Genomic DNA, 24,060 nt, shown 5'->3' on the forward strand with positions numbered 1-24,060 from the left:
TCGTCTCTAATGATCCTTTGAAAAGCAACATGTGCTTAATAAGCACAATTGCAGGTTCTCAGCTGCCTCCCAATGCCACCAACTCAGTGCTTTGTTTTGCTGACTCCTAATAGCTGGTATTCCGCCTGGACTCCCCAGATGCAAGTCCTGCCTGCCAGTTCAGTCACATAGCATTTCCCACCAGCACCAGAGACATTTCCCACCAGTACAACTCAGGTCCCATTTTCTAAGTGGTCTTGCTTGGTGATCTGATGGATGCTGGTAAGTCAGTCCACTGGCAACATGCACCAGTATGGCAACCCCATGATGGTACAGAATATAATAAAGTGTCCTCTCGGCATCTGCTTGAAACATGATCTTAAAGTTTTTTTGTGAGTTAAGGCTGCATAATTAAGAGATGCTCAGTTAACTAGCAGGTAGCAATTAAGAAAGAGGTTTTAACACCAGGTAAAGCTATTTAGGATAAAATGTACCTATCCTATATTGGGACACATATTGCATGTCTATGTTTGTGCCTGCGTTTTCGAATGCAGCTCAGTGGCAAATTCAAAACTGCCACTATACCATTCTGTGATGGGGGGAAATGTCTTGCTTGAATCATGCAGAATGCAAAATGCAGCATGAATGCAATTGTGTGGATTTAGGAGAGATTTAAGCTTGTTTCACATTATGCCCTAACAGGGCTCGAACATGTAGCAAAGTGGTCATTGATTACTATTCATGTGACCAGAATGGTTTTCAGTACACAAAGAGGTGATTTTTTCCACTCATCTCATTGTGCAATGACAATTGATCTGGGTCCAAGATGAAGCAATTATGTGATTGCTTCCCTTCCACAGCCAACTGTGGATTCGCTGCACATTGGATTCACTGCACACCTAGGGTTGATTTGGGGGTCACAGGAATCAATCTTCTGCAATCACTGATCTGAACATGTTATTTTACAGGGTGCTTTCCATATATCCTCTAGTTATCTGAAGACAGCTGCAGCACTAATATTTCTGGCTCCTTAATTTCAGGCATGCAGAATGCAAGTTTTAAACTTGATTATGTTACAACCACTATTATGGACTATGTATTCAATTTGGGCCACTATATATACTTTGTAATGTGATGATTGCCATGTGAGATGCGGCTTGAAAGGTCCTCAATTAAAACTTCTGTTGTTGTTTCTCTAGACTGCATTTTTTTGATATATTACAGTGAAAGGGGTGGCCATTGCTAGGTAGACAGCAAATATTGGTGTTTCCATATACATTCTGTGTCAATGACACATTTGACAGATAAGGTACTATTGCTCTGGATAAGTCACCCTTAAGTTTGTCATATGGGATAAAGCTTATAGAAGTTTCTGCTTGTTCTGTTCCATGTAGCTGCCTTAAGCATGTGAATATCACCCACTAGCGGAATCACCCAAACTGTGCAGAGAATTTCCTTGGCATCTCTGTTAATTTCACCGTACTCACACCATTCACTGACCATGAATGAATGACATATATCTCAGGTGTTGTATGAAATAATTTCAAGGTCCAAAGTAGACCAGAACCCATTCATGCACCTAGTAATTGAATGACTGGCTTTTAAAAACCAAATTACTGGTGTGTGGGTGTGACTCTTTCTAGATTGGGAAATTGTCATGGGAGGAAAGGTTGGCTTTTTGCCAGCTGCTATGGTCCAATGTGGGATTTTTCCTCAATGTAAATAGCAAGGGCACGTTCCACAATCCAGACTTGGGAGTGCAGCAATGGGAAACATATAAAGCCTGCCTACCCCTATGATAGAATCAGAATCTGGATCAGCTCCATCCCTGGCTTTTTGCCCCCACAAGCTGTTCACACGATTGCTAATTGTATAGAAATTTATAGAAATTTTTATTGGTTTTTCAGCTTTTATAGAGACATATACACACAAAAAAGACAAAAGACAAAAACATGTACAATTTCAGAAAATCTTACTTTCCTAACCTTATTCCCTGACTTCCCCCCACCCCCCTTCATGCATCCCAATTCCCAGAATTGTGTCAGCAAATTGGTATTTCTCTTCTTAGTCATCTTAAAGTTACCTCTTCTATAAAGAAAAATAAATTTTTCCTAAGTTGGACTCCAGTTCTCTTCCATTGATTTCCCAATTTGTCTTAAATAAAAATCATATTAACTAAACCCAAAAGTCTTGAGTGTTTTTACAATTCTATTCTTCCCTCCCTCCCATCCCCGGTTTTCGTCCCTTCCTAATACATGTCCAAAGTATCAGTTCTTAGCCTGGGTTCCTCACGTCCGAGGCTTTCAAGTCTCTTTCAGTCCCTCTCCGCCGGTCTTGTTGGTAATCCTTTATGTCGGTCATCGAATCTCGAAAAAATTCTGTCACCATCCAACCATATTCTCTTCCCACAAGTACATTTGGAAGCAGCTGCTGGAAAATTTCCACAAAGTCTGCCTCTTCAGAGTCAAAGTCAAAGTGGAGGCCCCCATCATATTTCTTTATTTTAAGTTCCTGTATTCCATAAGCTCCCGGGGCCTCCTCCTTCATCTTCTGCATCTTTCGCAGGTTTGTGGTGAATGTAATCCAAAGGTCTCCTTGTTTATATTTCACAGATGCCAGCTTCTGGTTGGTGCTTCCCAACTTTGCTTTCTCTTTTTCTTGTTTAGTCTCTTCCACTTCTTTAGATATCATTTCGAATTCAGCTGTGGATTCTTTCTCATCCAGGTCCTCAATACATTCAGCAGAGCTGCTTGTTCCAGAAGTCAAGGTCATAAGTTGTTTATTCATAGCCAGACTCTGCTCTTGCAAGACTCCCACCAGATGAAACATTCTTTCGATTTCCACTAGTAACTTTCCATCCACAGCCATTGTAATTTCACAGACTTCCCCCTAGAGGGAATCTGGTTACTTGGTAATCTTTCTCCAACAATCCTCCAACTTGTTATTATTACTTTGTTTCCAACAATTTTAACTCAATTGTAACTCATTTTAGTCCAGAGGGATCTTAAATAACGATTTTTCCACTTGAACTGTCCGTTTGACAGCTTTGACAGCTGTCAAACTCCGCACCTCTTCCACAAGCTCAAAAGCAGGACGCTCCCGGGCCCGGGAGGGGGGGGGGTTGTTTACAACAAAAGGAAAGCTTCCAACACTCCACTCTCCAGTTCAAAATTTCTTTACCAAATCTTGGAAGTTAATGTCTTTTTCAACTCACCCCACAAAGGGTAGGCACTCCAGCTTAGCTCTTATATCGTTGCTTTAGATCGTCTGCAAGAAGGGGGGGTGCGGACTTCCTTTTAGCACACCCCCCGGTCGTCTCAAATTCACGGGATAATATTCTTAAAGTCCAATTCCGTCTTACTCACGGGTTGTTGTTTTCAGTCCAAATTTCAAGGAAGGAAGTCAGCGCTCTCCAGTCATGGCTCGCGGCTTCGCTCCGCCGAGGTAGCGATCGACTCTCAGTGCCACGCCGCCCTCCGTATCCTCTCCGCAGCCTTTAAAAAGGCTCTTCGTGGATCGGGGGGGCGCTTAAGGCACCCGCCGAGTCTTCAGTCCGCAGGCTTCAGCGCCTGCGGTTTTTAAGGGTCCCCGCGTCGCTGGCGCGGCAAGACCCGTCCTCGGTTGAGCCGATTCCCTCCGCAGCTCGGAGGGAATCCGCCATTTCCAGATCGCACCAACCCGGAAGTCTTTCCACACGATTGCTAATTGTATGAATGAATGTAATCATGACTAGTTTGGCACCTAGTTTGCAAACTCCAGGGCTACTCCACATGGCGTTTGGAAGAGCATAGCAATGGCAGCATAAAATATGTCTCAAGGAAAGGCTTGGGTGCCCTGGAAGGAAGGATTCCAGTGGCTGTGCAGAACTCTTTACTTCCCTCCTTCCCAAAATGAAGATCTTTCCCTTATGGCTATACCAATGGTGATATAGAACAGTCATTTACTATTTGGACTGGAGAGAGATTAAGGGAAATTCCAGCATGGAAGAAAGAGATAGACAGAGAAGCTATTTGGGAGCCATTTGTGAGGGAGCCTTAATTCTATTTGGGAAATAAGGAGTAGAAAGGAGGGGGGAACAACCTCAATTCATTCTGGGTCCCACATGGAATGAGGAAGAGGAGAGAGCTTTGTTTTCAAGCCCTGTTTGAATAAGCAAGCATGAAAAAAGGAAAGGCATTGTGCCATTTTGCTGCCAAATATCTCTATGATATTCCTGGATGATTCTCTAAACTGCACTTAACAGTAGTGGCTAGTTCTCAGTCAGTGCCTGGAGAACTGGGATTGGCATGTGATGAAACCAGGGCTTGCTTTGCCATGTAGCAAAGTGGTGCTTCAAATGGCACCATTGGGTGGCAAGTGATACAACTGAGGCAGAAATTGGTCTCTTAAAGGTACATCAAGATATTTCGAAATGTTCATCCTAATAGTGGGACTAGTGGGGAAAACAAAATGTATTGGACCAGTGCTGGGTCAAACTGAGCGTAAGAGGAAAAAAAGGTAATGTACACACATTTGCAGTTATCGTGCATTTTGCAATGTGAATTCTCCTTGATGATTTTTTTTTAAGTCAAGGAAAAAAAGGGAGCTGGGAGGAAAACATCACAAAAACAGACCACCGTATGGAGCCTTGGCTGTAAAACAGCAAGTCCACATATCATTTGGCTGCAGACATAAAAGTACACAGTGTCAGTGACAAGCCCAACAAAGCACCACCACACAGGTTTGCACTGCGGAAGGCTGGAGCGTAGACATGCCCTAGGTCTGTAAGTCTCTTCTGAACACCCCACATCCCTAACAGACATATGGAAAGCAAATGATGAGAATGGCTGCCTCCCCCACCCCGCCAAATCTCTCAGCTGGATGTGTGTTTATTGAGAATCCTGCAGTGAGGAAAACAAACAGTGGTTTGAATTAAGCAAATTTGCAAACAGCTGCAATCCACAGAGCCTTTCCTCCTCCTGTGATGAAAGGCTGAGAAGTTATGTATCACAGCTCTGCTTGTCCTTGCAGAGATGGCACACACACTTTTGAAACCAGCTCTGTGTGATACAAACTTTTTGCCAACAGCCAGAAGTATGCTCCTCTATGCTAAAGGAAAGTAGGGATGGGAAACCAATGCTGTTCAACTCTCATCAGCCTCAGCCAGCATGGCCACTGGTCAGGGAACATGGAAGTTGTAGTCCCCAAAACTGGGACTACTCAGTAATTTTGTCTTGTATGTCTGCTGCCTCCATTTCCATAACTTGCAAGTTTGGGGTGTCAGTAATCAAATTACTGGATTTTCATGTCTTGATTGGGAATCGGGGGGGGGGGGAGAGTTCCTCCCTTTGTTTACCCGCACCCAAAGGCATCGGGGTGGGGAAAGGAGTACAGTACAGAAATCTGTTACAGTAGCCTTTTGAACCATTCAACCCATGCCTGCTATCTTCCTTCCCTTTGAAGAGCTATTTTGGATGAGATCTGAAGAACGACTTCACAGCATAAGCTTGTATTCCACAAGAACAAATGTGACTGCTTTGATTGTTAAGAGGGCTGCAGTGAACCAAAATCGGTGGAAGCAGCAATCCCGCTCACAGCTCTGCATGCACCAAAGACAATCTACAGCTGGTTTGTAGGAGAACAAAAAGACCACAGAAGAGAACGCAGGGAATTTATACATGAGGCATCCGTAGAGTATCTTGCGAGGTTTGGTCTGTGCCAGACTTTTAGCACACAATACCCAGTCATATACTTATTTCCATTACATTAATAAATGTTCTGATGTTTTACATCTGCCTGGCAGCAATGGGTGACTGGCAGGTCGCAACACCAAGCTTCAGGCTTGGGCCAGGATGTTGCCAAGCTGAAGTCTAATATCTTCAATTCCCACACAAATTAGAGAAACTCCTTCAAAAATACAAAGTGCCTCTCTGGGAATAGCCAGCCAAGCAAGGAGGAGGGCACAGAGACAATGGAAGGAGCTTAATCTCTTTAATGATAATGCCAGGAAGAGGGGGAAAGCATGCAATGTCACACATGAAAATTACACTGATTAGAAGCCTCCACCCTCGTACAAGACTAGGCCCTGTCTTTTTATCTGCAGCTAACTCCAGGTGGCAATTTTCCCCTTCTGACTCAGGAACTCTTAAGACACAGTATGAAAGTGAAAATGAGCAGGTGAGTTCTCCCTCCCTCTTTTTTCTTTCTTTCTCTTTCTCTGTCTGTGCTTTGCTCCTTTGAACCCTACCGTAGGCCTGTGAAGCAGACTCCTAGTTCAGTCTGACAGACACAGAGTTGAGTGCAAGGCTCTTGCATGCAGAGGTGGGGATATGAATGGCAGCTGGCCTCTGCCCCGACTGTCTCCTGCAGCGGAGATGAAAGCCATCAAGGCAGAGGAGAATGGTGGGGCAAAGAAAGGGCTCAATGTTGAAGGGTACCAGTGAGAGGGAATTCTTTGGGCAGGAGAAAAGCATGCTGGAGAACTGACACTGGGCGTAAGGAAGGGATGTCAGGATGTGTCCAGTATTGCAAGCCAAGTATATCTCCCCACCTTCAGCTTTTGTCAGAAACTCATCTGGTCATGCAAAGCGCCTCAGTTTATATCCAGAGAGGATAATTCTACCATTAAGTTCAAAGTGGGATTCGATTATGACAATGCATTATTACAAAGATCTTTGTTCGAAGACTCCTTGGAAACTGCAGTTAGTTCAAAATACAGCAGCCAAGCAGCTAACTGGGACCAGTTTCAAGAAACACCTCATGCTGGTGTTAAAATAATTTTGCTGGCTGCCTCTCCATTTTTCGATGCACAGTTGAAAGTGGTGGTGCTTGCATTTAATATCCTAACCCAAAGCTTTGCAAACAGTGGTCTGCAAGCCTCTGGTAGTTCGTGAGCTCTATTCAGGTGGTACACAGAAAGGATGTGGAACCATCAAGCTGGAGTCCAGTAGCATCTGTAGAGCACCAGGTTGGGGAAGACTGGACTGATAGCTGCACCAGCACTGGAGTGGCTAGTTGAAAAAGAGGACAAGCTTCCTGCACCTTTTACAACTGCGTAGAAGAGTGAATTCCAGGAGGAGGAGCTCGTAGTGTAAGCCACAGCTGCAGAAATTTCCTCTTCTGAACAACTATTGAAGATGCAGAATCCCTGCATCTTCTCCCACCTTGCCACCCTAGGTAGCAGTGTCTCTATTCTGACTAAGAAAGGGAGCTCTCAATATGACTTAGTAGTCTTGGACCCTTAGGCGTTTTAGGGCAGTGTTGCTGTTTTTTCCAGTTCTCAGTGGATGTGAAACGCCTTTGAAATGTTAGCAAAATCACTTCATCTAGGCATTTCATGCTTCACAACCAGCTAATTCACCTGCCTTTTTGGTTTACTCCTTCCTCCATAGCTGGATGGTAATTTCTGTTTGCTTGTTTAAAAAGAACCCCTCCCCCCTTGCACAACTTGAACGTGTGGCTGGCACGCTGTTCAGGTGTGCTGTGCATCTTGAAATTCATTTCTTAAGCTTGGTGGGCAATTATAATTTGCACATAGTGAAACAGATTAAAATAAGCAGAGATGCAGTGGTCAGGCTTCTGTTTTCTGGGATGAGGCAGCAAGCTTGAGAGATACAAAGGAGATGCCCGTATGGCTGTTCAATCCATTAGTACACTGCACAGAAGACTACGAGGTGTCCTAGAAACACTGGAAGGGATAGTGGACATGCAATTAGAACTCCAATTTTCCTCTTTATATCTCCTAAAGTGCCTAATAAGTTTTCCATCCAGAGATTTCAAGGACTGAATAAGTAATGAAATGCCTCAAGCCCTGGGGGGCAACCAGGCAGCAGTTATTAAGTCTTGCAGTTCTTCAACCTCCTGGAAATGCAGCTGCCGTCTCTGGAAGGGACCACTCTCTCTGTCAGCACAGCCACTACTCATTGCTGCTGCACATTCAATTTAGGGGAGGGGGTTGCTCCAGAGTGGCTGGGGAAACCCAGCCAGATGGGTGGAGTACAAATAAATTATTATTATTATTATTATTATTATTATTATTATTAATTATCATTATTTGTTTATGTGATTTTTTAATGGATTTTTTTTGTATGAACAGCCTTGGGAGGGCTGTGCCCAGAAAGGCGGGCTAGAAGTCATTTGAATAAGTAAATTATACTACTCTGGGGCTAGGGTTGGGGGAGAAATGAGATTCAATTTGCATTTGAAGGCCAGGCTGCCTAATTCACACACTTGCTGAAACAACTCATGAACTGAGCCACAGCCCTCCTTTGACATTCACACTTGCCCAATTTTTGCAATGCAGTTCTCCAGTCAAGTAATGTGAATAAAAATGCATATACCGGGGTAATGCATGCCTATAAATGTGAAGATAACATACAATTGTTCCTAATGTTTTGCAAAATTAACATTCTATGACCTTTCAAATGTGTTTGTGGGAGGGAGAGTTGTTTGTGTTGTTCTTTTTTGTGTTGTCTTTGTTTTGAATAACATTTTGTGTTTTTATGCTGTGAATTGCCCCGAGATCTTTGGATGAAGGGCAGTATAAATATTTAATAAATAAATAAAATAAATAAATAAATAACAACCACCTTGCAAAATTTTGTATATTGGGAGAAATCTTCACTAAAATCCTGGTGAATTTTCGTGAGGACTTTTTTCTCTTTTAATGCAAACTGATGTGGGAACGTTGAGAATTCAAGACTGGGGGAAAAGAGAAACTGAGAGAATCTGGAATTGGCATATTCGTCTACCTCTGACTCAGATTTGAAACTCTGCATGAACACGAGTCACAGTGCAATAGTATGCATGTCCTCACAGAAACAGGCTTCACTGAGGTCAATGAGACTTGTGCCAATTCACAGGCCAACCTCAGCAGTTAGAGATTTTCCTCCTCTGAGATAGAAGTGGGTGAGCCAAGCCAAATATGACTTCTGTTTTTATTTCAAGCAACTCCCCACTTATGTAGGGGTTACATTTCAGTGAAAATCATGTTAACAAGGGACATCCCCTAAACACCCTTTAAATGCCCTACCTCCTTCTCTCTCTCTCAAATAGTGCTCTCCAAAAATCAAAAATACTGTACCAAATATATCCACAACAGGAACTGAAGCTCTGGGGCCAGCAGGAGGCTGGAGGATGCGTGAGGCTGGAGGTCGTCTGTATTTTAAAATACTGTGTAGTAATCTTGTGCATATTTACTCAGCAGTAAGTTCCACTATGTTCAATGGGTCTTACTCCCAGGTACCTGTGTGTAGAATTGTAGCCTAGCAGCACAATTTATACATGCCTACTCAGAAGTAAGTCTCACTGAGTATGATGGAGCTCATTCCCGGGTAAATGGGTATAGAACCACAGCCATAATCACCTTTTTATCTAAAAAGACTCTGCAGATAATATGCAACAAATCATCAACTGATAAACAGTAATAAAAAGTAATAAAATAAGATAACAGACCAACTATAAATATGTCTACTATCAGTGAAAAAATGCTACTTTAAAATGCCTAAATATATAAGAAGAGGTTTTTTAGCAGCATGCCTAAAGATCAGCAAAGATGTTGCCCTGTTCATACTGCATACTGTTAGCACGGGATAAGGATGGAGGAAGGCAGGAATGGCAATTAAGGAGAGATGGCCTGATGGTAGCAAATGAAGATTAAAGGATTGGTTTGACTGAGTGAACGTGGCATGCAGGCAGCAACAACTAAATCCCTTTCCCTGGCCTGTTCACATGCTCTGCCTTCCACACTGGTTGCTTCTTGTACGCCAGCTTAACTGGCTCCTTTGCTTTCCAAAGCAAGACTGAAATAGTCCTGCCAAAGTCCATGTCTGGCATCGTCCTGCCTAAGATCTTGGCCAGGACTGTTGGGGATATCAGAGGTTTCAGACACACATTGGCAAGCCATATACAAAAGCATCAACAAATTTAGATCACGGGGCAAAACACAGGTACCATTCAGGAAACAAAGGTGGGTTTTTAAAATAATAATAATAATAATAATAATAATAATAATAATAATAATAATAATAATAATAAATTTTATTTATATCCCGCCCTCCCCAGCCGAAGCCGGGCTCAGGGCGGCTAACAACAATAAAACAGTACAAAAGTACAACATAAACAACATTCTAAAATCATTCATTATAAAAATTAATTAATTCAAGCCACTGGCAACCATTGGGCCAGAGCTCTGCGAAGATTGCCGAGGGAGGGAGTCAGGCTGTGCCCTGGCCAAAGGCCTGGTGGAACAGCTCTGTCTTGCAGGCCCTGCGGAAAGATGTCAAGTCCCGCAAGGCCCTGGTCTCTTGTGACAGAGCGTTCCACCAGATCGGAGCCACAGCCGAAAAAGCCCTGGCTCTAGTTGAGGCCAGCCTAACCTCTTTGAGGCCTGGGACCTTCAAGATGTTTTTATTTGAAGACCGTAGGTTTCTCTGTGGGGCATACCAGGAGAGGCGGTCCCGTAGGTACGAGGGTCCTAGGCCATATAGGGCTTTAAAGGTTAAAACCAGCACCTTAAACCTGATCCTGTACTCCACCGGGAGCCAGTGCAGCTGGTATAGCACCGGGTGAATGTGATCTCGCAGCGAAGACCTCGTAAGGAGTCTCGCTGCAGCATTCTGCACCCGCTGGAGTTTCTGGGTCAGTCTCAAGGGCAGCCCCACGTAGAGCGAGTTACAATAATCCAGTCTGGAGGTGACCGTCGCGTGGATCACAGTGGCTAGGTCAGGGCGAGAGAGGTAAGGAGCCAACTGCTTAGCTTGGCGGAGATGGAAAAATGCCGCCTTTGTTATAGCTGCAATCTGCGCCTCCATGGAAAGGGAGGTGTCGAAGATTACACCCAAACTCTTAACGGACGGTGCTGGCACTAATTGCGCTCCCGCAAGAGATGGGAGTTGCCCCCCCAATCCCATATCGCCCCGTCCCAGCCACAGGACCTCTGTCTTCGAAGGATTTAGCTTCAACCGGCTCCCACGTAACCATCCAGCCACAGCTTCCAAACATCTGGTCAGTGTGTCTGGGGCCGAGTCAGGATGGCCATCCATCAACAGATAGAGTTGGGTGTCATCGGCATACTGATGACAACCCAGATAGAGTTGGGTGTCATCAGCATACTGATGACAATCAATAACTGATACCTGCATTTGCTTATTAAACTACAATATCCTAGTATAGCCTACATAATATCCTAAAAAAATAAAAAAGCATCTCTTGAGATTCCGGTGACTGAGGTTTGGGTGATACGTCACCCTAAATCCCTTGGTATGTTACTCAAAACGAACACACACAGCAGATGACAGAAAGAGGTTCTGGTGGCATTTCCAGTAGCTTCTAAAGCAGGGGAGGCTTCACTGCCCTGGCATTGCTCTCTGCCCTTCCCCGTGAGCAGCAGAAGACACATAAATGACGCAAATATATGCAAAATTTCAATGCTTTCTTAGTATCGAGCAGAGAATCCAAAGCTTTGCATAGATTGCTGCTGTGATGCATCGGTGCCTTTCTGGATGAATACTTCTGAGGGTTGGGCAGATTATCAGGCACTGAAGAAGCAAAAGGACAGGCCTGGAGAAGCAGGAGGAGATGTTTTGTTTTCATAGTTAAAATAAGCTTACTTTGCATTTTAAAAAATGTCGTTATATTTTTTTTTGCAGTGCACATTCCACTACATATTGTCCGGAAAGGAGGAGTTTCAACATTAAAAATTAAAACCTGTTCAACATAGGGAAAAACATTCCTATCCCATTAAATCCAAGCTATCATTGTTTTATAATCTCAGTTGCCATAAAATGCTACATTCCAGAAAATTCAGTGTTCCGTGCTGGGAAGTAAAGCAAATGGGATGCCAGTGGCAGGCAGTGGGTTATCGCCATGTGTGACAGATATTGCCTCCCAAGTGCCCTGTGATAAGAAGTGCACTAAAAACAAAGATAATGCTAAGTGCTAACAAACACACACCACCCAACACTGAAAGCAGGCCAAGCAGCACAGTGGAGGATAATGGCTACCATTGTTTAAATGAATGAGCTGTTGGAAGCCCAGGAGGTGGGACTCCCTGAAAAGGGGAGAAGCGTGGCAGAGTCTGACATATAGTCCAGAAAGAGGCTGTTTCAGCATTTTAAACACTCTGAAATCCTCACTCCCCTGACCCCTGAAGGGAGCAGCTGGGCTATTTGATTCAGCTGCCACTGGCCATCAGTCCCTGCTGAAGAGGAAGAGCCAGGGGAGAAGAGGACGAAAAAGAGTGACTGAGAGGAGGAATGGTGGAGGAGGGGGATCCTTGTGTATGTGAGGGTGTATGTTTACTTGTGTGGGTGTTTGTGTGGCCGGAGGAGTATCTGTGTGCTGTGGAGTGTTTGTGACCCCTGTCGTGCTCTGTGGGTGCATAAACTAAAATGGCAAAATGTAAGTTGGCAATGGGCACAATACAAACTAAACTCAACAAATTATACCTCCTCACATCTAAAAGTCTGATGGAAGAGGTAATTATTCACCTGCCTCCTAAACGAGTATAATACTGAGGCTAGAGGTACCTCAGTGGTCAAGTTGTTCCGAAGTTCTGGAGCAGCCACTGAGAAAGCCCTACTATGGGCCCCTGCACTGCCAACCTCATCCCTCACTGGGGCCACCAGATAGGCCTCTTGGGTTGACCTGAAAGACCAGGCAGGTTGGTGTGGGAAAATATTAATGGCAGCTTGCCCCAAATCCCTGAGCAGACTCATATAGATGTTAAATAGGATGGGTGACAAGATCAAACCATGTGGTTTGATTTCTGATGGCATCCAAGGCTGAGGGTATGAGAGAAGCAAGACCTTCTTGAGATGTTAATGCTGTGAGCTGCTCCACTGTAGGCTCAGGTTGTATATATGTGTAAATAAATCATATATATATATATATATATATATATATATATATATATATATATATATATATATATATATCATAAAGACCACACAGTCTCCACTGCCCTTTATTTCAAGGAAACTGAAGCCTGGAACCCCTTGAATATCACACCACTTGGCGACTGGGGTGCAACATTTATTCCATTCCATTCTATTCATTCTGCTTTTCAGCCCTCCAATATCTCATCGTTCAGCTTCTGAATCTATTGCGCTGGACTTTCTGGGATAGTTAATAATAATATTTATTATGTATAAAGTGCCTCAAGGACTGGGCGCTGTATTATAATTACATAAAAAAGGAACAAATCTTGCCTGCAGGTTTATAACCTAAAGAAAGTGGAAATGCCTCTGAAAAGCTACATATTTGGAAACATGAATATTTGCAAAAGAATCGCTTCGTGGGTGTACGATGTACAAATTTCAAGTATCAGTGATAAGGCATAGATATCATGTGTTGTTCTTGGAGATGCATTATATATTGTTTCTTTGTGCCTGTGTTCAACAACTTCAGCTTCTGTTTCATTGTTTTCTTGGTCTTTGCTCATCCATACCCACTAAACTAGCTCAGTATTTCTAGGGTGAGCGGCAATGTTGCATGAAAAGGTTGGATCTATGAAAGATGACACAGGCACTGTTTCTTCCCCCAGAACCATTCACTATTCTCAAATCAGTTGCATTCCCTATTCCTCTCAATGAAGCTTGTGTGAGAGAATTATAGCAGCATGGTAGGTGATATTCCCTAATGCTGCGAAGCAGATTTGGGGGGGGGGGATATAGGAGGTTGCGGGGGCTAGAGAAGGAGAAGGACTGTTGCACAAGTTGTTTTGCTGCTGGGCAGACACAATTGGATGTTATCCGCTGTGTGCATCCTTTTTTATCATTATTTTACACTATTAGAAATACAACCCAGCATTACCTCAATACAAAAACATCTACTGTTTCAAAATAATGACTGTGCCCATGACTATTATCGTTTATGATAAATGCAAAGCTCACTTAAAGCTATGGAAATGTTGTTACTGTTCTTCACAGTCTTTTGGCTGCCTTTTTAAGAGCCGTGCAGTCTGTTTCGCAAGCTAGTTAAGCTGGAGGCATTAAATTCAACACTCTCCCAGATTTACTTGTGTATAAAGCTTTGTACAAAAAGGATAGACTTACAATCAGCATTCTTCATTGCAGTTAGCGGTGTGTGTGTGTGTGTGTTTATGTGTGTGTAATGTGCAAGTCACTATCCCAGCTGCTAAAGTCAATGAAATACCCAGGAGGGAACAATCACTTATATGATGATTACTAATTTTAAAAAGAAGAAAGGAAAATCCTATCAATGTATTAAGAGGTAGTTGGAGCAGAAAAAAAAATTAAATGCAAGAAATTACTCAGTGTTTGTGGTTCATCCATTTCCAAACCAGCTAATGCAAAGTCTTTAGACTGATAGGAATCATGACACGTGAACAACTCACATAGCATGTTACTGTTCTGAGAGAAATGAAAATGGATAAGAGGAGAACTTCAGAGCACAACACCTGAAATTTTGTCACGTACGCCAGACTTCCCCAAGCTGATGCCCTCCAAATGTTTTGTTCTACAACTCCCATCAGTGCCAGCCAGCTGGCTGAGAGTGATGGGAGTTGTGGTCCAAAATGTCTGAAGGACCCAAAGTTCAGGAGGACTGAGGAAGATCCTATTTGTGGCCATTTCTGGAAGATAACTAATGTGGTCCACTTTCTGAGACAATAAAATTACATCACTATGAGTGTGACTACATTTAATTATTCTCTCTAATCAATGGAGTAAAGAGTTTTGTTGTGCCATAACAGCTCTGCTAATTGCTAGCTTTACCTAAACCTATACTGCCTACTGACCCAACCCTGTTTCACCTTATATCAGCTGCTTATTGGTCAGTCCCTTGCATTCTCCATCCATCTTCTTTCTGACCTGTCCAATGGACTAGTGCAGGCATCCTCAACCTTCGGCCCTCCAGATGTTTTGGACTACAATTCCCATCATCCCTGACCACTGGTCCTGTTAGCTAGGGATCATGGGAGTTGTAGGCCAAAACATCTGGAGGGCTGCAGGTTGGGGATGCTTGGACTAGTAAATGAATGAAAGCATTTTTATCCCACCAAGTTCAAGGCAGCTCCCATCAATCAAAACAGCATAAATAAATAAAACACTAGGAGCAATCAATTAAAACATATTACAAGCTACAGAAAAGAGAAAAGAGAGAAAATACCTCTACTGGCAGCATAAATCCACCCAACATTAAAAACCTGAGCAAACAGAAAATTCTTACTCCCGGGATGCTTAAAGCCAGAAAAACTTTGTGACAGGCAAGTGGCCTTTGGAAGAACACCTAGAATCATAGAATCATAGAATCATAGAGTTGGAAGAGACCACAAGGGCCATCGAGTCCAACCCCCTGCCAAGCAGGAAACACCATCAGAGCACTCCTGACATATGGTTGTCAAGCCTCTGCTTAAAGACCTCCAAAGTAGGAGACTCCACCACACTCCTTGGCAGCAAATTCCACTGTCGAACAGCTCTTACTGTCAGGAAGTTCTTCCTAATGTTTAGGTGGAATCTTCTTTCTTGTAGTTTGGATCCATTGCTCCGTGTCCGCTTCTCTGGAGCAGCAGAAAACAACCTTTCTCCCTCCTCTATGTGACATCCTTTTATATATTTGAACATGGCTATCATATCACCCCTTAACCTCCTCTTCTCCAGGCTAAACATGCCCAGCTCCCTTAGCCGTTCCTCATAAGGCATCGTTTCCAGGCCTTTGACCATTTTGGTTGCCCTCCTCTGGACACGTTCCAGTTTGTCAGTGTCCTTCTTGAATTGTGGTGCCCAGAACTGGACACAGTACTCCAGGTGTGGTCTGACCAGAGCAGAATACAGTGGCACTATTACTTCCCTTGATCTAGATGCTATACTCCTATTGATGCAGCCCAGAATTGCATTGGCTTTTTTAGCTGCCGCGTCACACTGTTGGCTCATGTCAAGTTTGTGGTCAACCAAGACTCCTAGATCCTTTTCACATGTACTGCTCTCAAGCCAGGTGTCACCCATCTTGTATTTGTGCCTCTCATTTTTTTTGCCCAAGTGCAATACTTTACATTTCTCCCTGTTAAAATTCATTTTGTTTGTTTTTGCCCAGTTCTCTAATCTGTCAAGGTCGTTTTGAAGTGTGATCCTGTCCTCTGGATTTTATTTATTTATTTTATTTATTTAGAAAATTTATAGACCGTTTAATCAGAAAACTCCCTTAGCAGTGTACACTCCAAGATTCAGACACCATGACAGAAATGGCTGTTTTCCTGGTTGCCACCCTCCCAACTTATGATGGCGGGCATACTTGGAGAAGGACCTCAGCTGATGATCCCAACAGATGGGCAAGATCATGTTTGACTTTGAGTGTCCAAGTTCCAAGCCACATAAAGCTTTCAAGGTTGAAGCCAACACCTTGAATTGTGCTTGCAAATGGATGGGAAGCCAGTGATTGAAAACATTTTCTGGACTTCCACTGCTACGCACTGAGCTCACCAAATGCACGTTGAGTGGCAGTAGTTGATGTGCCCTTCAGAAGTTGACTAACTTTGGATTTATTACAAATTCCGTTCTCGTTCAGTAAACAAGTTGCCCTTAGTAGCTGCCGCTCTGTGGTACAGACTCCGAGATTCTAAGAAGCCTCCACTTAAGTTTCTTGTTATTTCAATTCCTCTGTGGATCACCAGCAAAGGGGAAAGTCTTAATTCAAAGATGGCAAGAGATGCCGAAAAGACGAGCAGAAACACCCAAAAGACAATGTGTGTGTGTGTGTGTGTGTGAGAGAGAGAGAGAGAGAGAGAGAGAGAGAGAGAGAGAGAATGAACAGCAGCCAAATAAATTAAAAGGAATGGGAATGGCCTCTAGAGAGCTCCCCTCCACCCGGCTGTCCGCTCAGCTGAGAGATATTCAACATCACCCTAGTCTGTTAGTTACTGAATATTTTATACTCTGGCTACAAACGCTCCATTTGTATTCTGTTTCTCTCTTTCGTCATATCTATTATAAACGAGCAGTGTCTGGGAACTCTCCCAGGGAAGATTTGCCTGGATGGCTATGGATATGTTATAGTCAAATTGTGGAGAGTAAACTAGCTTTTTGAGTCGTGCAGCAAAGAATGGGAAAGGAAAAAAGATAATAAGCGGGTTATTAAAAAATAAATACATGTCAAATTGTATGTAGTTTCATTCCACAGTGTAATAAGACTCATCCACACTGTATTAGTGGTGTGTGTGTGTGTGTGTGTGTGTGTGTGAGAGAGAGAGAGAGAGAGAGAGAGAGAGAGAGAGAGAGAGAGAGAGAGAACACATCATGGCCTGCCTGATACACTAGCCATGGCATACAACTGTAAATGAATACAAGGCATTTGGGTTGTGGGTCCATATAACTCTGCTTATGATGAGCCTGCAATGGTTCCACATACCACACAACATTTAAGTCGCTAATGAAATGTGGGACTTGCTCATCTAAAAGCCACAGCTTGATCCACAGTAGCAAGATCCATGAGGATACTTATGTTAATATGAAATTCAACACTCTTTCAGGTGGCAACTTCATCCTGTCCACATTACCTGCCATCACTAGAGTTCCATTGAACAGGCTGAAGCAAAAGGATCTCTCGGAAGCCCCGGGAGGCTCTATGCAGCGTGACTTCTCTCTATGATCATATCATGGAGCTTTTAGCCAGTGATTTTCCTTGGGTTAATTTGGATGGGATGTTTTTCCTCCCCAGAAAAAATACATCCCCATAAAACACAGTATGATAGGGTGCACAATCTATGTGAATCTATGTGGACCTTGCTTCTGTAAGCAGAAGCAAGCAGGACACTAGTTTCCTACTCATAGCTCTTCCCTGCAACAGTCATGGCACATTCTGACAGGTAACAACAAGCAGGGATGTGATGCAGGTGATAAGAGGGGAATCTGAACAGGCCAATGTATGCTTTGGCTCAAAACATGAGACAAAACTGGCCCCATCTCTGAAATAATCACTGTAAATAAATTTTGCAGCGAGGCTTTCTGTGATGTGCAGGACTTCTGCATCAGCAGCACAGTGAAGAATCCTCATGGTAGTATATAATGCATCTCTGTATGCCTCTCTCCCTCCCCATATGTGTGTAGGGACATGTAAGAGGGAGATTGAGATGCTTCTGTATCTGGAACAGAGTCAAAGAATGAATGAACTGCCTGGTATTGCCTGACCATTCCTTTTTTATGAAATATTCCCTGCTATGTTACATGTCTTTCCAGTGCTCCAGTCAGGTCACCTGAGCTGTTTTCTGAAGCTGAATGTTCAGGACAGAAAAAAGCAAGTACTTCTTCACAGCACATAGTTAAACCATGGAATTTGTTCTCACAAGATGTAGTGATGACCACCTACTTGGAGGACTTTATTAAAAGAGGATTAGACCAATTCATAGAGGATAAGGCTCCCTGTGGCTAGTAGCCAATATGGCTATGCTCTACCTCTACTGATGGAAAAAGTACACCTCTGAATGCCAGCTGCTGGGACTCATACATGAGAAGAGTGTTGTTGTGCTCAGGTTGTGCTTGCTGACTTCCCATCTAATCCAGCAGGGCCTTTCTGGTCCAGCTTTCCCTTTACATACGCTCCAGCCAAACCCACATTTCAATATACAGTTGGACAAAAATACACAGGGCCATCAGCTTTGTCCCTTTGTTATGTAGAAATTAAATATTTGAGTGACAGAAGGATTGGTGAAGTAGGAAACACATTTGAAAGCATCACACTTCTCTGCCTGTTTGTTTGTGTGATCGCAACGCTATCCTGGCAATTTAAGGAAGAGTTGGCTATTTTTAATTTAAACTGATAGGCTGCTGGTTGTCAGGATGACTAGCTGATTCCTTTAAGAATGAATGAGGAGGATATTTTTTGAATGGAAAACCTGCTGGCAGAGTGGGGTCTGAGACTGCATAAGCAAGAAGCAAATTTGCAGGAAGCAATAGAGGGAAGCTGTGAGTTTTTAAAGAGGACTGTGAGTTGAAGACTGTGGTGGGTTCACACTGTTGCTTTGGGAACCTGATGCATGATGAGCAGTAGTGCTGTCTGCTTCAGGAGTCTGCTTGCTTCCAAAATGCTCTGCTTCTGTATTTGTAAATAGATTTTTCAAAGAGACCATAAAGAGCAATACAAGGAAACAGACCCTGTAAGAGATGTATCTCAGTAACCTCCTGCTGCACAGGAAAGTGAAATGAGATGACCAAGCACCTTTTTGTTAACAGCACATGTGTTTTAAGCTAAATGTGCTGACTGATTCACACAGCGTGTGTTACTATACTAGTTAAATCCAACAAAGTCTCGTTCTCAAATAATTCTTGCCATTACTATATGAGGCTGCCCTATCACTTTCCTTTGGGAGTGTTAACAAGGAAATGAACAAGTAGTTTGAAGCTAGGGAACAAAAGCTATCAGTGCCAGTGCCGGATACCCAGGGCTGTACTGGTACATTGCCTTGTCCTCCTTCCAAGGAAGTTTGCAGAATTCATCCACTGGAAACTCCTTTTGACCCTTCCAGTTTCAAGTACAGTACCCCTTAAAAGCTCCCTTAGCAAGTGTGATTTCTTGATGGGATAATCACTGATGATGAACAGTGAGAATCTCTAGGCAGTGGTAATCAGCAACAACACACTAAATGAGTGCTAGAAAATGCTACCTTTGAACATGTGTCAGTCAGATGCCTGAGGGAAAGAAAGAATAAGGACAGAGCTTAATAATGACCATCCCTCCCACCTACAACACAGAACCATATTTATTGGCGTAAGATAATATAAAAATTATTATCTCTTACTATACTATAAGAAGAGTTAGCATGAATCATGTTTATCTCATGATAATTGAAGCCATTACTTGAGCAAGTGAAACTGCTATCACAAATCTATCTCTTATCACCTCAGGCAATTATCGAACAAGAGACAAGCTGAGAAGTGATCAAGGCAAGCTATCACATGTTTGTGCCATCTCACTCAGTTCATGGGGCATCCTGGCTTATTAGGAACATCCTGCCTTTGGTCCAGATACACTCACAAAATAAATGGAAGCAAAAATGATTAGAAACAGAAATGATGAATGCCATAGCACAACACAAAACAGAGAGAGAGACAGAGAGAGAGAGAGAGAGAGAGAGAGAGAGAGAGAGAGAGAGAAGAAAGGAATGAAGGATCGAAGGAAATGAATTTAGATATTAGGATTGACCCAATTGACCCAATACTGCCAGTTGTGTTACAAGCTTAATTTTTAACGGGCTGATAAAAATCTCTCATTTTCTTCATCTCTGACTGTACACCCTGTCTGGTTTCTAAATAATTCAAAATATATTTATGCTTCCCTTAGTGCACACCCTGGGAAACTCAAAACAACATTAAAGTAAAGCCAAAAGAATGCAGTCACCTTGCACGAAAACAGACTCTTGGTATGGCTACATGGAAACAGAAAATAGAGAAATCTACCTAAAATCACAATGGAGAATCAAAACATTGTAAAAGGGGGCATGATGATGGCGAATGTGGAAGAGGATAAAAGGTGGATTTTGTGGGGTTCCACTGGGTTTCTTAGTAGTTGAAGTCAAAGCTAAACAGACTGCCAGCCCCAAACTGTCCCCAGCAGTGTCCATGCCATAATAATTTCAACATTTAACACCTCTGAGAAATCTCTGAACCATTGAGGGCAGCAGTGGTGGCAAATGGCATACTACCTTAATGGTTTCTTATGATATTCTCTTATGTGACGCCACAACTCTGCTAAGAAATGTAGAAACAGCTCTCTTTTTCTGCAGCATTGCATATTAGCCAATCTTTTCCAGTACAAGAAATACTATATGTAAAAATCCCTTCCACAATGGCTGGAGGAACTGTTTGGTCAATGGATAATTTAAGGATTAGCCAAGGGAAAGCCAAAATTAGCCAGATGTGAACAGGATGGTAGCCATACACCATACCCAGCCCAGGCTCAAACCTTTATCAAACAAACCTAGAAGACAACCATGATATAATGTAAAGTCAGAGCAACACAAACATCTGTCTCTGATGCTGGACAGAATGAGCCACCTATCAACTAGGCAGGCATGGGTGTTCAGGTTAGTCACCAAAACATCAACTATGTAACTTCAGTAATGAGAACAATTATCATATTGACATGGGAACCTGCCTTATCCAGTTAGATCACTGGTACCTCTGGTTCTGAATAGTCTGCAGCAGGGGTGGACCTCCAGAGGTTGTTGGGATCCATCTCCCCTAAGTCCCTTCCAGCATGGCCAAAGGTCAGGGATGTTGGGAGTTACAGTCCAGGAGCACCTGGAGGGACACACATTAGCCACCCCTGGTGTGCACTGACTGGCAGCAGTTCTCTGGGATTTCAGATGTGGTCTCCCCCAGCTGTAACAGGAGATGTTGGGGATTAAACCTGGGCATTTTTGCATTTAAAGCAAGTGTTCTGCAGCTGAGCCATGGCTCCATCACGAGACAAATGCACAGTTTGCTGGAAAGCAGCTTACACTGAAATAATTACTTATTTATAGCAGGTGTGGGGAAACCGTTGGTCCTTCAGATGTTGCCAGACTACAGCTCCAATCATCCCTGGTCATTGCCCACACCTGCTATAGCAGATGGGAATTGTAGTTCAGTCACACCTGGAAGGCCAAAAATCCCCCACATCTGATTTAGAGAGTTTACTGGACCCTGCATCTGAGGACAATTCTCATCTCTTCCCTGTGAGAGGAGAACCAGCGCTTAATGAAATTTCATGTGCTCAGACAGAGGAAAATGTTAATTAACTCACTTTAGCGGCCCCGTTTACCAACAGGCAGACATACTCCTCCTGACTGGGTTCCGATTTCTCAGTCAGGCTCCCGTCCAGCAGGTGATTAATAACTTAGTGGGCTTTCAGAAAGACTGCATTTATTATTCAAATTAATGAAATTATAATCAAGAGGTGACAAATTAGCAATTGCTCCTTGACTGAATGTGGAAACTCATTAGGCACTTCTGTGGCATACGCCAAGTGCTACAGCTTCATCTTGGTGGCTGGAGACAGGAGGTGAAACAAGAGAAAGAGAAACAGTGGGCGGGAGGCTGCCCTTCAAAATGACTTTGCCCCATAAAACCAATTGCTTTTTTCACATTATTTTTGCCATCTTCCTGGGTCTCTTATTTACCCTCCTTAAATTAAAATAGCAACCAGGGAGTCCCTACTGATGCAACAATTGCCCTTGCTTAAACATTCCGTCTAAGCTCTTTCCAAACCACACCCCACAGTTATTTTCATAAATCAGTTTCTACCTACATCATATTCTAAAGTTTCAATAAAAGAGGTAGCAATGAAAAAGGATTCCTTGTACTATCTTAAGGAAAGACCATAAATAAATAAATATGTGTGCAAGATTAGAGGATAACAGGAATTAATTTCATCAAAATCACGGCTCCAGTGCAGAAAACAACAGCTGTCACAATCTTGGCAAACATGACTTCTCCCTTTAAAAAACTCAAATCAAAATCAGTTTTCTAGCACGAGTGATGCAGATACATGCCTGGAAATGTGAAGGATGTTCTTGCAAAACAGGTGTGGGGAACCTCTGGCCCTTCAGACTTTCTGAACTACAGCTTGCATCCGTCTCGGGAGGCTTGGCCAATGTTCAGAGATGATGAGAGTTGTAGCCCAGCAACACCTGGGGGCCAAAGATTCCCCACACCTGTTCTAAATGCTTGGAAACTAGGAGTGATCTGCACAGCTGGCTGCCCATGTTCCATATTGTGGTGTCACAGGGAATGGTTACCTGCCTTCCCAGAACACTTTACACAATCTCAACTGTGCACTACAGCATAAAACTAGGAAAGGGGTGTGTCAGGGTGAGGGGCGTAGACATATCCCAGGAGAGAGGCTGAGCTCCAACTCTGCTTTCCAAACAGCAAAATGAAAAGTGTTATTTGCCAAAACCGAACTTCAGTGCCAGGAAGCAAGAGCCATTAAGCATCAGCAGAAACCAGGCCTGGCATACTTTAGAGGAGGATTGTTTCCCCATAATATTCAGTAAGCCCTTCTTCTCAAAGCATCCTTTCCCCCATCCTAGCCAAGAAGATCACTCACCAATGTGCTTCCCATACATGTGATAATAGAAGGAGACACAGAATCTGGCAGTCATGTTGTACATGGGGCTGATCAGCCTAGCCTTGTCGTTCTTCACCCGGGGTGCAGATGCCTCGATGAACATGTAGTAGCCTGAAGAGCAAGGAAACAAAGGTGGTGGGGAATGCAATGCATCATCACACCTCTCTCCAGGCCAACGAGGTGAGGAAAAGTATGCTCAGAAGGATTTAGAAAGGAAAACCAGCTACCTTTGGGGAGCTGAGTGAGAGCCAGCCACATACTCTCCACCAATACTTCCCCACCAATGTGCAATGGCAAAAGACACTTCACTGTTGGATGCAGCCTAGATAGCACTCTCTATTCACTCTGGGCAACAGCAAGGCCCCAAAGACTGGGTGAGTGTAAGAGGCTACAGGAGGCCAGCAGCTCCTCTAACTGTCCAGCTAAGCATCTTCTCATGGCCACAGTCCCTCCTGCTTTCTTGCCTGCTTGTGGTGGCCTTCTTGGTGCCCTTGTTCCCACCTTTGATTTTCTCTATCTTATTGTACACAGGTAGCCAGAGATGGGATGCTTACAGCAGCCCCAAACAGAATGCGCGCAGGATGGGAGATGGCCTCTGAGGTGGCAGGTTTAAAAGGTGGCTTGACTCAACCCATCTCCTCCAAATGATAATTGAGTGACACTGTTTTTAACATTGTAATCTCTTCTCAGAGGTGACATGGATTGCATCCCAGAAGTACCTGGCCCCAGGAGTTGGAGATTTCAGTGGACTCCTGATGCAGAAACCAGCCTGAACACTTCTGAGTGTTTAAACATGTCTCCCTCTCCACTTGCTTTTCTCCTCTGTGACTTCAAAGCAACTATCAATGGAACAAGGACATTTGGCAGCAGGCAATTAGCCAGTAACAAGGACTAATGCTCTCCTGATTCCCCTAAACAAAGCTGTGGGAGTTTTAATTGGGTATTTAATTCGAATAAGAAACATGCAAATTAACTGCCTGCTCCCCATGCCCAATGCAGAGCAGATGTGTGTGTGTGTGTGTAGAAAACCAATCTATTTTG

General features: G+C 43.4%; 1 protein-coding gene across 5 annotated transcripts in view; it reads right to left on the reverse strand.

The window, feature by feature from the left end:
* Window positions 1–24,060, reverse strand: part of MDGA1 (MAM domain containing glycosylphosphatidylinositol anchor 1) — a 253,690-nt gene that overhangs the window by 26,849 nt on the left and 202,781 nt on the right. For all 5 annotated transcript variants that reach the window (XR_014005922.1, XR_014005923.1, XM_081186380.1 and 2 more), the window contains exon 14: window positions 22,999–23,130. Coding sequence is in view for 3 of the 5 variants with exons in the window: in XM_081186380.1 (XP_081042506.1) it covers window positions 22,999–23,130 (132 nt within the window). In the remaining 2 variants the exon portion in view is untranslated. The remainder of the gene's footprint in view (window positions 1–22,998; window positions 23,131–24,060) is intronic.

Source organism: Podarcis bocagei (genome assembly GCF_964188305.1).
Source record: "Podarcis bocagei genome assembly, chromosome: 3".
Classification (NCBI taxonomy): Eukaryota; Metazoa; Chordata; class Lepidosauria; order Squamata; family Lacertidae; genus Podarcis; species Podarcis bocagei.